This window comes from Dysidea avara, chromosome 3 (genome assembly GCF_963678975.1).
Source record: "Dysidea avara chromosome 3, odDysAvar1.4, whole genome shotgun sequence".
Classification (NCBI taxonomy): Eukaryota; Metazoa; Porifera; class Demospongiae; order Dictyoceratida; family Dysideidae; genus Dysidea; species Dysidea avara.
Genome location: NC_089274.1, coordinates 6,075,088 through 6,088,967, shown reverse-complemented (window position 1 = coordinate 6,088,967; position 13,880 = coordinate 6,075,088). Strand labels below are relative to the sequence as shown.

The window sequence follows — 13,880 nt, the reverse complement described above, 5'->3', positions numbered from 1 at the left end:
ATATATCACCAGGAGAACTGTTGTTTTCCTTAGCAAATTGCTGTAGTGCCAGTTGCAATCGTGCTCTATCGACTTCATCAAAGCAGGCTTTCAGTTGACTGTCGAAATACAGTTGGCGATCACGAAAAGTAGAATCAGCTGGTGAAGGAAATGTTTGTAGTAAGAAAGAAAGACAATTTGGACAAGGTCTGTACATCAGTGTGTTAATATTATACAATAATGGTATAAGGCCACACCAAGTCAAACCTTAGTTTCTGGTCACCCGCCCGCATGGTAAACCTGGAACCCTAGTTTATGAGGACTATTATTAATATTACAGGTGCTTAAGTGCACGTGACCCAGCAAGACACTTATTTTTTACTGCAAAAGATCGATATACTCTAATAGAGCAGTCAGGGATTCCAATAGAGCAGTCACACTACTCTTAACTCTAATATTAGGTATATATGCCACACTAATAAAATGTTTCTAACTATAGCTAGTTTTGTCCTTGATTATATAGCTGTTCAGATTATAACTGTTACTAATGCTTCTGTAACCAAAGTAATTTCAGTAGCATTAACTACTAGTCCATGCAGATGGGCCATAGCTTTAACTTTATAATTCAAATGTAGTCCTCTAATGATTAGTCTAGTAACTTCAAATTCCTTATCACTGAACACTACAGGGGTATGGAAAGCCGGCAACATTTGGTGAGCTTAAACTTAAACTTAAACTTTTCCATAACTAAAATTAGATTGGTAAGTAGAAACCCTTATAGTTTAAACATTCCCAGATGATCACTAAAAAACACTAGTCTGGAGCACTCAATGACTCAAAACTTTGACAGTTACTTTTTTCAAGGTTACTGAATAGAAGGCTGGAAACACATAGCTAGTGGGCTAAGACTTCACATTTGAATGAAGAATTTCTGATGTGAAAATAGAAGTTAAATTTCATTTTGGATCATGATCATTTGAACAACTTAGCTATAAGTCATAGTAATACTTTCCTGACATAGCTAATGAGACATTTATTTCACTTGGAAAGCATAAGTATAGCTACATGAGTAAAACATTTCCAATAGTATATTCTAAATAAATAAATAAATAAATATACTTAAATGCTATACATCAGTGTATAGCTAGCCATGATCCATCAACAACTTTCCTAGTGCATTTTTTGCCGAAGCACAACTACTTATGTTGTTGGTTAAGTTTGACTAAAAACAAAATCAACATGAATTTGCTAAATTGAGCAAACAATAATACCATACAGTATGTTGTCACAGTAGAGTCTATAGTCCTGAAGTCCTGATCATCCGCCCGCCCGCATCCATTTGTAGGCTTGGGAGTGACCAGAAACTAAGGTATGACTTGGAGTGGCCTAATGGTAATACCCTCCCGCCCGCATCATAATAATTAGAAAGGCTGGATGAGAAACTAATAATCACCGAATAGGGGCCTTAGTTACAAGTGGTTAAAATTGTTGGATGCACAAAGGTATAATGGGTGAATTGTCAAAGTTAGCTAAGAAATGATTCCATAAAAATTCCTTCAATTTCTGTTTTATTACAGCTAATGATTGTGTATGATCAATTATTGGTAGAGAGTTCCATAGTGTAGGTAGGCGAGAAACATAGGAGTTTCGGCATAGCTGCATTGGTATATGGGCTGTCTTGTGCCGTAGGCATTCCAGCCCTATTTTTAAAGTTTGGATCCCTACTCTACGTCATAATGAACTTAGGGACTTCACTGCTGCTGCTTTGTCTGAAGTATGTCATAATGTGGCCATTGAACCAGTGCTGCAACCCCTGTCTGGTGAGTCCTTTCACTATGCCACAGCTAATGTGGAGGATGAGGCACGTTTAGATGTAAGTGCACATGGTTTTTGGGGAAGTCGTCATCAGAAGGCTTTCTTTGATGTTAGAATTTTCAATCCAACTGCTCCCAGTTATCGAAACACAGCGGTTTCTTCCTTGTACAGAAGGTTTGAAAGAGATAAACAAAGGATGTATGAACAGAGAATAAGAGATGTTGAAATGGGCTCATTCACTCCATTGGTTTTCTCCACGTTTGGAGGGATGGGTAGTGCGGCTACAGTTGCTTATAAACGTCTAGCTTCTATGCTATCTACTCAACGGGGCCAATCTTACAGCAGTGTTGTGTCATGGATTAGATGTTCCACCAGCTTCTCTTTGCTCAGGTCAGCAGTGACCTGCTTGCGTGGAGCAAGGTCACACCGTGGCAGCCCTGTGACCATTGGAGCACTTGACCTTGCTATTTCGGAAGGCCAAGTGTTGCCATCTCATTGATTTTTTTGAGTTTACAGTCTTTTTGTCCAGCACTTTTACCATCTGGTGCTGGGGGTGGTGGCAAGGGGTGCAGGCACCCCGGGAAAAAAAAATTATGTTAATATATTAAGCTGACATATAGTTCAGGATATTGAACTTATCCGTAGGAGTTTTAAATGATTTGATTAAAAAAAGGATGTCAGTACCGGAGTGAAACACAAGGAAGATTAACTTACTTTCCTCAATTGATAAGTGGGAGTGGCTACCTCGTTCAAACTCGCACCTTACGCACAATGAGGAAATCTAGTGATCGCCATTTACTAGGTCTAAGTCCTTGAAATTAGGTTAGGTAATCCTAAGGCTGCAGCACATGTCAGACCTTCAGTACTGGTCACTGTAAAGTGCTAATAATAATAATAATAATTACCGTATAGCCGGAAACTTTGGCGAATTTTCCGTGATAGGATTTTGGCGAGAACAAACGATTTGGCGGATTTTAGTTTGGCAAAACATCGTTCACTCGCCAAATTCGCCTAACTTTCCAGCTATACGGTATCCAACAGGTGAGCACTGTTGTGGTTTCTCTCCCTTGCCATGTCAGCACAACACTTTTGTCAACTACGCAAATGCATGCGCCAGCACTCAGTGTATAACTTATGACTACGATTATGACAGATATATGCATGTTGAAAAAGTCCCTGCTCGATGGGGGATATATTAACTGTGGTTGCTGCATGTGGCTTTATTTGTGCAGTGACGGCACACTGAACAGCTTTGGCCACAATGATTGCAATTGCTTACGACTTTAATACTCTGAGCAGCTTTGTAACAGCCGCTATAATCATTTTAACATGGGAGTGTTTCATTCTGTTGGAGAATTTGTTCAGTCTGCAGACATTTCAGCGTGTGATAGTTGACCTAAGCAATGTTGCAAAGCAGTTGATACTACTTAACACCATGGTTGTCTCAAGGTGTAAAGTGTTTACTAAAGCACAAAACAACAAATTGAAAGTCATGCAAGGAAACTATTTTGTGGAGGAGCTTCTTGAATTTGCTAGTCACAATAGCCCAGTTGACTGGCTGCTTCTTACCATCTTTTCGCTTGCACTGAAGCTTTTGATCAGCTATGTCAAGTGGTTTGGATATTCCCAGACATGTACTGAGTGCATATGTCTCAGAAAGATATTTGAGCATTTAAGAGTGGTAGGGTATCAAGCTGAAATGGGAGCTGAAATAGTAGAGGATCATCTACAAACCAGCGGTATAACATGCTTGCAAGAGTTTCTGTTTCGTGGAGAGAAAGAGCCATGTATGCACTTTTTAAACTCTTTTAACTCCTCAAGCCCACAAAAACTCTCTCTGGCCAGTTCATTTACTAGCTATTCTAGTAGCAATAGAGGAAGTGCCTATTTCAGTCAAAAGCCGAGGAGAGTTAATGGTGGAAAAGTCAGCATCACACATTCATTTCTAAAAGGGGAACACAGTGTATCGGATAAAGGATGCGACTCAAATGTGCAGTCAACACAGAATGACACTGGGTATGTTAGCTGTAAAGATCCTTACATACAAAATGATTACAAAACTGTGATAAACAAAGATGATTGGAGAATTCCAGCTCATAGAAGAAATGGCATTTCCAAGATGCCAATGCACGATCAACCTGTAGTTACAGGATATACAAAACCTACTTATGCAGTATTAGTAGGGAACACTGTACAAGTGTATGACACAAGTATTTTTGCTTCACTGCCCCATTGTAATAAGTTCATGGTGAAAGAAAAGCAAAAAGAGGATTCTTCTGGTATCATTAAAGTAAAACTACATTTGAAATATAATGAAAGGTACTTCATATAATGTGTTATTGCTGGATTTGATGTTATAGATGCACTAAGACTCTTCTGTAAGCATGCTTTTTGTCACCCATGATATTTCTATGATGGTTTTAATAACAGCATTTTTGTGGGTGCCATTTTATTTTGAGGGGACTCTACTATAACTGATATGACAGTATACATACATGGTATATGTTTTCCCTGTATAAAGTTTAAATGGCTAAAACCTGTCAGTAGCAATGTATATGTTCAAGATAAAGTGCTATTTTTAATGTTGAGTCTCCAACACACCCAAAACCATTTTAATGCTGCATGTAGAAGCACAAACCAGACATTATGCAGTACATGACAGATAGTTTACTAACCAACATTACATATGGCCATTTCAGTAAGGTCCATTTTAGGCTGTATAAGGTCATGCTTTGGTATCTCCAGCAATGTACATGTGCTTCTTATTGCAACAAATACAGTTCTGACAAGCCATCCAAGGATAAAGTTGAAGAAATAGAAAAGGATGGAGCTGGTGAAAATTATAGTGAACAAATTCATTATCGACAAAACTGCAAAACTCCTGGCTACATAATATATACAGTAAGTCATAGTTATACCTTTGCTATGTATAAGTTCATACATACTCGTAGTGTGACCGAAGATTTTCTGGCAACATGAAATATCCTTTACCAGCTGGTAGAGCTACTGACTCTAAGATTGGCAAGGGTGGCAATGGATTTGTCTTCACAATTTACCATGAAAAAAAGCAGTATGCTGTGAAAAAGGTATGCCAGCAAACGAATTTGTGATAAAATGTAGTAAGGCTATAATGGGAAGTATACAGTACTCTAACATATCTTTAATGTTGAATCTCCAAATGACGAAGTAAAATTCTTGAATTCCTTTAAAATTTGTTCTATCTATCAGAATCATTGAATTGCCGAGTTGGACGTTGAATGAATTCCAAAATCTTAATTAGTTTTATAAGGTGGCCGGGTCCCTTGCATTGAACTGATATACACATAGAATAAGGCATGAATCGTAGCTATAATTGTATATGGTGGTGGTAGTAAATCATAAGCTAGTACAAAAGCTAACATGGCTGATTAATGTATATAGCCGCAGATGGACATTGATGAAAAGGGACCAGAAATAAACCATGCAAGCACAAGATGTCTGCTGATTTACATTGATAGAAATCAATTAAGTACACTGTTAAAATTTGGGTATCCTTGTATCACCCCTGTTTAACTGGAAAAGCAAAGGAGTGTTGTGACCGCACTCCTCGAAAGCAAAAAAGGATTATGGCTGCACCCATTGGTGCTGCTTATTCTATAGCACCCAAAGTGATGTGTTGCAACACCCCTTTAGTTCTGTAGCACCATGTGTCAGGGAGCTATGATTGCACCTGTTCTGTAACACCCAAAAAAGATGCATTGCAACATTATTTTAGTTCTGTAGCACCATGCATCAGTGGGACTATGATCGCACCTTATCTGTAACACCCAATAACGATGCTTTGCAATGCCCTTAGTTCTGTAGTACCATTGTGCCAGGGGCAATGACTGCATCTTTTCCAATATTATGCCACTTTTAATCTGTAGCACTCACTGTGAAAAAAGAGGGATATAAGATGGTATTTCCAGTGGCTTATTGAATACAAAAAAGCTTGATATAACCTGTAGTATACTAACAATCACATGTAAGGCTTTAGTTAATGTGTTAAACATACTGAAACCATATATGTGATGGTATAGTGTGGACATTATATTTGATATAAACTATTTTAGGTAATGTGGTAAATAAACTGAAACCATATATGTAATAGTATAGTATGCATTATACTAAAGTATAACATGAGTATAATACAGGGTTTATATTAAGGCTTATTTGTATTCAATAAGCCAATGGAAATATCATCTTATATCCCACCTTTTTCACAGTGACTGTTTGTCAGGATTCCACCTCTTATAGGATAAATTGCTGCAGCAATACTTGTAATCAACACCATGGGCACCTAAAGATCATAGCAGTACACCATTAATGCAATTTAAGGTGCTTTGAGTAAAAATCTTAGGCTAATGTAACACTTTGCAATTATCAACACCTATACAAGCTGACAACACTAGTGACTTCACACTCCATTCTGGAGCTTATATATATATTGTACCTATACAGAAAGGAACAGGGGCGTAGCTAGCCAGAAGGTGATGGAGGGGCAGGCATACCCCCACGAAACACTCAAAATCATTCATGATTGCAAAAAAGGCTAATGACCCAATGGTGGGCTAGCCAACATGCGGTGTTGTATTATTACAGCTTAAAGAACTAGCTACGTAACTATTTCAGTACTGACTGCTTCCAATCGAGGTAGCTATATTCGTCGAGCATCATCGCACGTGCCACAACTGTACTCCAACAAATTCATCCACAGTCCGGTAGAGCTAATACTTTAGTGCAAATACAGGTGACTTTACGTTAGCCACAGCCTGTGCTGCAGTCCTAGCACACTGCTGACAGGATGACGTATTCACTCACTTCACTCGGCAAAATTGAAATGCCATGTATTGCACGAAATCCCACCTGTCTTGCTAGCAGAACTTGTAAGCTTGACTGATCCACCTGACTGACTGACTGACTGACTGACTGACAAAGTAAAAACAGACTGCACTGCCGTACGTACAAAGGTCCAGTGTGATCGACTCGATAAAATAAACTTGGTACATTTATTTAGCTAACACTTTATCACCTCGTAGGCAGTAGGTTCGTAGCGTCATCTGGTCTCCTTTGTCACTTGTGACTCCTGCCACAGAGAAGCAGGTCACTCTTTTTAGATTCAAAAATGTTCTATCACGCGAGTAATCTAGGCTAAATATAGAAGTATGTCTCTAATATTTTCGTTCGATGGATTCACGAGCGAGTTGAATGTTGTGTGTGCGCAATTGCGCATTCACTAGCAACCGCTGGTGATACCGAGTAGTAGTGTACATAATTTACAGTCATTTGCGTGTCAGTTTAATACTGGTAAACTTGTGACGAAGGTTTTAAAAAAATCATTTAGTGATGGGGGGGCAAATGCCCCCCTTAGCTACGCCTCTGGAAAGGAAACAGCAATACTTATGTTAGAGTGCTATGGGTTGATATAATAAATGTAACAAGTTATTTATGTATTTATTTATTGATTAGCAAAACCCTTAAGGTTACGGAATAGTTTAAAACGTGTGGGCGGAACAAATTACAAAACCTGCTCTAACCCAAGTAGGGATAAATAATTTCAACAACTGTGTTGTGTTAGCAATACAACTAATTGTGCTTGTTTGTTTTTACTACAGAACAATGACTGTTCTTGGGTGTGTGGTCCACAACAGAGCCGGCGATGTTTTATAAAAACGCGCCGCCAAAAACCAGACTAACAGATTATTGAATCCTTATAAATTTCAACACAAGTGATTAAACAACTAAAATATCTAGGTCCTGTGGAAGTGATTTTTAAAGTTACCGGTTGTATAGACGTTTTATTGAACTTTTAGTGGTTTTTTCGAGTGAAACAAGCTTTTTGAAGGCTTGTATCTGAGGCACTAAGAAGAAACACGCCAAAAACGCTTCCACAGGACCTAATAAATCTAATATACAGTATCACTATGCCCCAGAAATGCCAATACAGCCTACAGCTTTTGCTGTATTTGGCGGCGGAAAAACATGGTAGTGACAGCTGGAACTGAGCGATGTACGGGCTGGCTTACTTGTGTTACTACAACAAATTGAAGTGTTCTACCTGCTTCAAACTAAACTGTAGCTAGATAAAAACATTAAATATGAAGGGCTTCACCTTCATTTAAAACTTTTCACGCTGCTAGACTGGTTTTATGGCCTTCTCAAAAAGAATCGATAGGCATTCAAAATTTTGAATGATTGCCCGTGACTATACCGTAACCTTAAGGGTAACACGCTAATGTACAATTACATTATTAAGTAAATAAGTACGACCTAAATGTGTCTGTGTCAATCAAGTATTTCTTTCATCATAAAGACATCCTTGTTCAATGGGTGTACAAACTGCTACCATGTGTTGGTTTGATTTTGAGCCTAGACAGATGTCCTTTATATATAGAGGCTGTCCCTTATTCAGGGGTGGCCTTTTTAAAGAAGTGTTCCACCTTACATGGTAGTATCAGTAGTATAAATTCATACATACAATACAGAACACAACCTTATCCCATCCAATTAACAACTAAAAGTGAATAGTATAGCTACAAAGCCACAAAGTAATCTTCTGTACTTAACTATAGAGGAAGCATGTAAACAGTAGAATACCCAGTTAAACATAGAAGTTGAGTACACTGTTAAAATTGACACAACGCCAATAGTTTTCTAAATTTGAGGGAGTGCTCCTGAAAATAACAAGCACCTTAAGAGGTGTTATGGTCACACCAGTGTATATGTAACACCCTCATATATGAATGAAATCCCACAATTAAAAGTTTCTTTGGAGGTTAGATTATAAGTACATTTTGCAACTATAAAGTATAGAAAGACAAGCAAGTAGGTGTATCTATAATCCCACTGAATTACTGTATTTCACAGGTCAATTGTGTTTCTTAAATAAATAACTATCAATGTAAGTGAAATGACTCCACCCCCATCAAAGCTTCAGAAAAATAATAATGAATGCCTAGTGTGTCACTATCCCCCATCAAAGCTTCGGAAAATTAGAATGAATGCCTAGTGTGTCACTATAACACCCCACTGTAGCTATATAACAACACCCTTGGTGAAAAGCCATGACAACACCGTGAAATTGTCACCATAACTAACACCACATGAGGTGCTATTTTTAAACAGTGGAGTAAGGTGTTGCATAACACTACATAGTTGCTACCACAAGACAATATGGGTGTAGTATAACCTTGCAAAGGTGTGCTCATAAGGATGGCACTGCACAATGAAAGTGTCACCATAACCTGATATATAGTGTAGAACACTGTGGAGTATTATACTAACACTCTTATTTGACACTATAAGGTGCTGTTTTTAAACAGTGGAGTGAGCACCCCATAAAAGTGTTATAATTACACCCCAATTTAACAGTGTATATACACAGAAAATTAATTTAAGTTGAGCATTAAATACAAAACTACAGTTTGAAAAACTGTGTTATGATAGTTCTGTTCTCCTTAAGAATATGGTTGCATAGTTAGCAGTACATGCACTATATAGTACATCAACTGCAAATATTCTGCTGATTATATAATATTCCTACGTGCACTATCATGTTTGTGTTGCAGTGCTGGCATTACATTATTAATGTGGTTTATAAATTAGACTGTGTACCGACCAAATGAAGTCAATGTCCACTCTGCATTGAAACACAGAAATATTCTTCCCCTTTTGGCAGTCTTGATGGGAGAGAAACATGAGCAACATTCCAAAAAATTCTACTGTTTTCACTTTATGCCAAGGATGGACTATGACTTGAGACAAGTATTATCAGCCAAAGAAATTGGATGCTTAAAACACTTTTATAAGAGCTGCTCAAATGACATTAGGAAGTGGCAGACAGGCTTTAACAACATAAAATTTATATTGGCAGCGACACTTAAAGCTCTTGCACATCTCCATGCAAATGGTTATGTGCACAGGGATGTAAAAGGTGAGTGAAGTTTTACATCAAGTAGTAACACATAATTATACCTAATGTAATTCATAAAATTAATAGCCAGCAACATTATGATTAAGATGCAATGTCGGTGTCAACCACTGAGTTGTAGATGTAGTTCAAAATTCCAAGTCAAACTTGGAGACTTTGACTCTGCTGGTACTGTACCAGGACTTGGTATAAAAGAGCCTACCGACCAGATGATCAAGTTTGCCTCCATCCTGCCACTAGGAACACCAGGATATCGGGCTCCTGAGGTGATGTTGTGTGTTTATAGTGTTGTAGTTGGTTGATATGTGTATTAACTACAGGTATCCATGCACATCACCCTATCAGGACCTTACGAAACACTGTACACATTTGCAGTTGACATGTGGTCATTTGGATGTCTGTGTTTGAATATTTGTATTGGGAAGACTGCAGCTTTGAGACAGAGGGAAGAAGCCTCTCTTCTTCTATCTAAAAGCCATCCATCTGGTAAAGAACTTTGGGAGAAGACAACTAAAGTAAGACTTGATAATAACTACAACTATGAATTAAACATCATATTATGTTTGTTGGTCAATAATCCTGGGGGAAATTTAAAATTATTTTCATTAGATATATTTGTGTATATAAAACACTCTAAAGAATACATAAATAGGGCTCACTATGAAATGGATAGTGGTTTTTACTATTCGAATATTCCTTATTTGCAACCACCGAATATTCTTGTTCAGCATTGGTATGGATGAGATATCAATAATTCTGTTGTACAAGATGCCTCTGTAATACAATTCAGAATCAACATGATTTGATCACTTATTTATAGGATCAAGAATTTCTATGTACTCTACACATGGATGTTATATATTTCCTTTGAAACGAATATTCAAATACCCAAACTGGTATTCGAATATTCACCAAATATTCAAATAATAGAAAGCCCTATACATAAACACTTTCAAAAATCCATTATAGGATGGCAATTGTATCCTTTAAAATGGTAGATCAAAACATGGCACAATAAATCTAATGCTCATAACTCAGCTTTGTAAAAGTATATTTCAACTTCTGAAATAAACACCCTAGTAGATTGTCCATAATGCAACTTACCTTAATTGTAAGACTCTCTCAAGAAAGGCCACCTTTGTAGTAGGCTACTTAATCATTTAGCATTTTAGAGATGACAAAACAATATGCATTTGGTCATGAGTGCATACAGGTTGTACCACTCCTTTACTATAGTATGTTCACGTTGAGCTGAATCCTGAAAAACACCTAAAAATTAAAAGTGGATTTTTTCTCAACAGAGTTAACATTTCAGCCAACCAGATGATTATTGGTAACAGCAAAGGTGTCAACAACAGACACGTACGGTTTGGCTCCATTACAAGTTCGGGAAAGGGCTGTAATGAACACTGTACTTATATGGCTTCCCCATAGGAAATGTATTGTGAAAATTTTTATTGGCCGTAAATATTATGTCGAACATTTGAACAAAATGATTTTGAAATATTTTTAGCGGGTCAAGCAGTACTACAAATGAGCCAAATTTCAAGATCATGTGTAATTGCATCCATGAGTTATTAAATGTTTTTGAGGATTCAGCTCAACGTGAACATACTATAGGTGCACACAAAATTAAGAGATCTGTAGCTGCTGAGATATGTTTCCTCCAAATATTCAACTCTTGGATAGCTACCAAAGTGGTGCACCAAACAGATAAACTACTTGTGTTGCAAATTTGCTGACTTTTAGCTTAATATAAACACATGAATTATTTAATAGAAGCCAGCAATCACTTAATTAGTACAGTGGTATAAGGACAGTAAGCCACAAAGTAAGATTTATTAAAGCCATAAATTAGCTGTATATATTCCGCGACAAAACCAGCGAATTGCACCTGATAAGCAAATGCGTTAGTATAGTAAGGTGTTTATGTACAAGTATCGTATTGGATTGGTATCAGCAATTTTTCACATAAAATATATAATTATATTGGTATAAGATCGATAGTGATAAAGTTGTATTGGTCCATCACTAGCATATAGCTACGCATGCTGTATACTTTTACAGTTTTCACTATGTCAGATGAACTATATATGTAGTTGCTGCCTTATCTTTTACTCAATTTATTATGATACATTATTTTCCTACAGATAAGAGAATTGGAAAGAGCACAACCATTTCTTAATGAAAAAGAATTCATCAGCATCATTAGCAGGTGTTTGAAAGTGAACAGCAATGAAAGACCATCAGCAGAAGAAACTGTAAATGTATTTAAGAGAATTCTTTTGTGAGACAAAGCTAGTATACACAGAAGCTAAGAATAATGAGTCAATTTTTATTTTTTGTATGCATACATACATACATACATCATGCTGATACGGATCCATGATAGCACAAATGTTTAATGAAGGAAAAATCGCGACCTAGCTGAAAACCTATCTTTTGGCCACATTGGTCAATTTCTCCTTTATAGAAAAAACGAGGCACTGGTCTGTCTTGTGTTAACATGCTGATTGGTGTGGCAACACTCCAGGTGGTGTGCATGCACTTGGCAGATTCAAGCAGTGCACACCCCTGGGTACAATCACCACTTACCATGGATTTCATATAATTATGTGCATACATACAAAATACACATGACTATAATTATATTATATACAAGTATAAGAAAAATTTTGGAATTTAGATTAGGGACAGTGTATAATGCTGCAATAAAAAGTACTGAAACAAGCTGGATCGGAGTAGTACATAATGTCCAAACACTGTAAAACAATAAAAAGTGAATATCCCTACTGTGCTACACTTGTTTGTGAATTTTTTTGCAAGCTCATGACCACTAAATATCTGCTGAGTTACTCACAGCACTATTATACTAGATTATGACTCATACAATAACAACTGATCAGTGGGCGTGGCTCTACATAAGCCTGCAGGAAATAATGGACGTGGATTCGTGCATACTTATGGACTGATGAATGGGTGTGGCTACCATATGTCTACAGACAGTAATTTACGTAAGTGGGTGTAGATTCGTGCATACCTACACACTGATGAATGGACGTGGCTACTATACATCTACAGACTGTAATTTACGTAAGTGGGCGTGGCTCACGAAGGAGCAGAGCTACGCTATGACGTGTAGTAACACGTATCTACACGTCCACATTTAATTTAGCGCGTGGGGTCAGACCCAAATAATCTGTAAAGCAGGACCTGGATGACCCGACTCGGTTTAACATTATTACTAAATAAACTATATTTATTGACTTATACATTGCTATATAGTTCGCCGTGAGTTGCTCTCTCTGATCGATATCAACAGCAAGTCACGTACGCGTGTGCTTTTGGTGCAACCGGCGACTACGTGTATTCGAATAGTTTGATGCAATATACACTGGTATGGAAGCCATACTGTAGTCTATTAATGCTCAGCGGTAGAACCTTGACTGATGGCCATGGTAAAGAAGGATAAAAGGTAAGACAATAACGCAAGCATTGTATGCTTATCAATATACCAAAGGTTTTTTCTTAAGCGAACTAGAAACGTTTCTGCGAAAAAATTAGAGCTGTAGCTGTAACCACTTTTCCGCTACGCTTGACTGAAGGCGTCAGGCAGGCAGGCAGTAGAAAATTCTGTTGAATAAATTTTTTTCAAAATTCTGTAGCAACTTTACGCAAACGTTTCGGGTCGATCTGAAGACACCTTTGGGCTTGGTTTACCCAACCAATACTGTCATGTCGTAGTGAGGAAAAATTGTGGCAGGTTATTATATCACGGATCGCCCACACACCTTCGATGTCCCTATAATATGCAGTACTGTCGTACTCTATGATACCTTTTTATACCACTTTAGCGTGGGCGTTCAAAGGCGCCGCTCGATGTTGCCCCGGAAATATCATGGGAAAACGGTTTGCCAATGACTTTGATGCCCAGCCAGTTCAAAGAAACGATACGCTTTGACTCGTTATATTGAGCGACATAGAACTTTGTATTGTGGGACTCGTTTTGTAGTGGTTGCCTGGTGGTAGCTAAGCTGAATATATTTGCTAAGATAGGGTCCGCAATGAAAAAATCGATAATCACGAAATTGCCCTCCCCCCTACTATTTCAGCCTGTAGGGCATATCAAAGTATTTTT

The 13,880-nt window shown here is 37.7% G+C and overlaps 1 protein-coding gene across 1 annotated transcript; it reads left to right on the top strand.

The window, feature by feature from the left end:
* The first annotated feature begins 3,038 nt into the window (after window positions 1–3,038).
* LOC136249078 (uncharacterized) lies at window positions 3,039–12,397 on the top strand. Its single transcript, XM_066040985.1, has 7 exons — window positions 3,039–4,113; window positions 4,575–4,695; window positions 4,746–4,880; window positions 9,418–9,745; window positions 9,812–10,008; window positions 10,063–10,257; window positions 11,893–12,397. Exons 1-7 carry the CDS (start codon window positions 3,056–3,058, stop codon window positions 12,031–12,033), a joined length of 2,175 nt encoding a protein of 724 aa, XP_065897057.1. The 5' UTR covers window positions 3,039–3,055; the 3' UTR covers window positions 12,034–12,397.
* The last annotated feature ends 1,483 nt before the right edge of the window (window positions 12,398–13,880 follow it).

Coding starts and splice junctions, on each gene's coding strand:
- LOC136249078 (XM_066040985.1), top strand. CDS start 3,056: ATGATTGCAATTGCTTACGACTTTAATACTCTGAGCAGCTTTGTAACA. Junction 4,696..4,745: donor CTGGCTACATAATATATACA/GTAAGTCATAGT, acceptor ACATACTCGTAG/TGTGACCGAAGATTTTCTGG. Junction 10,009..10,062: donor CAGGATATCGGGCTCCTGAG/GTGATGTTGTGT, acceptor TATTAACTACAG/GTATCCATGCACATCACCCT.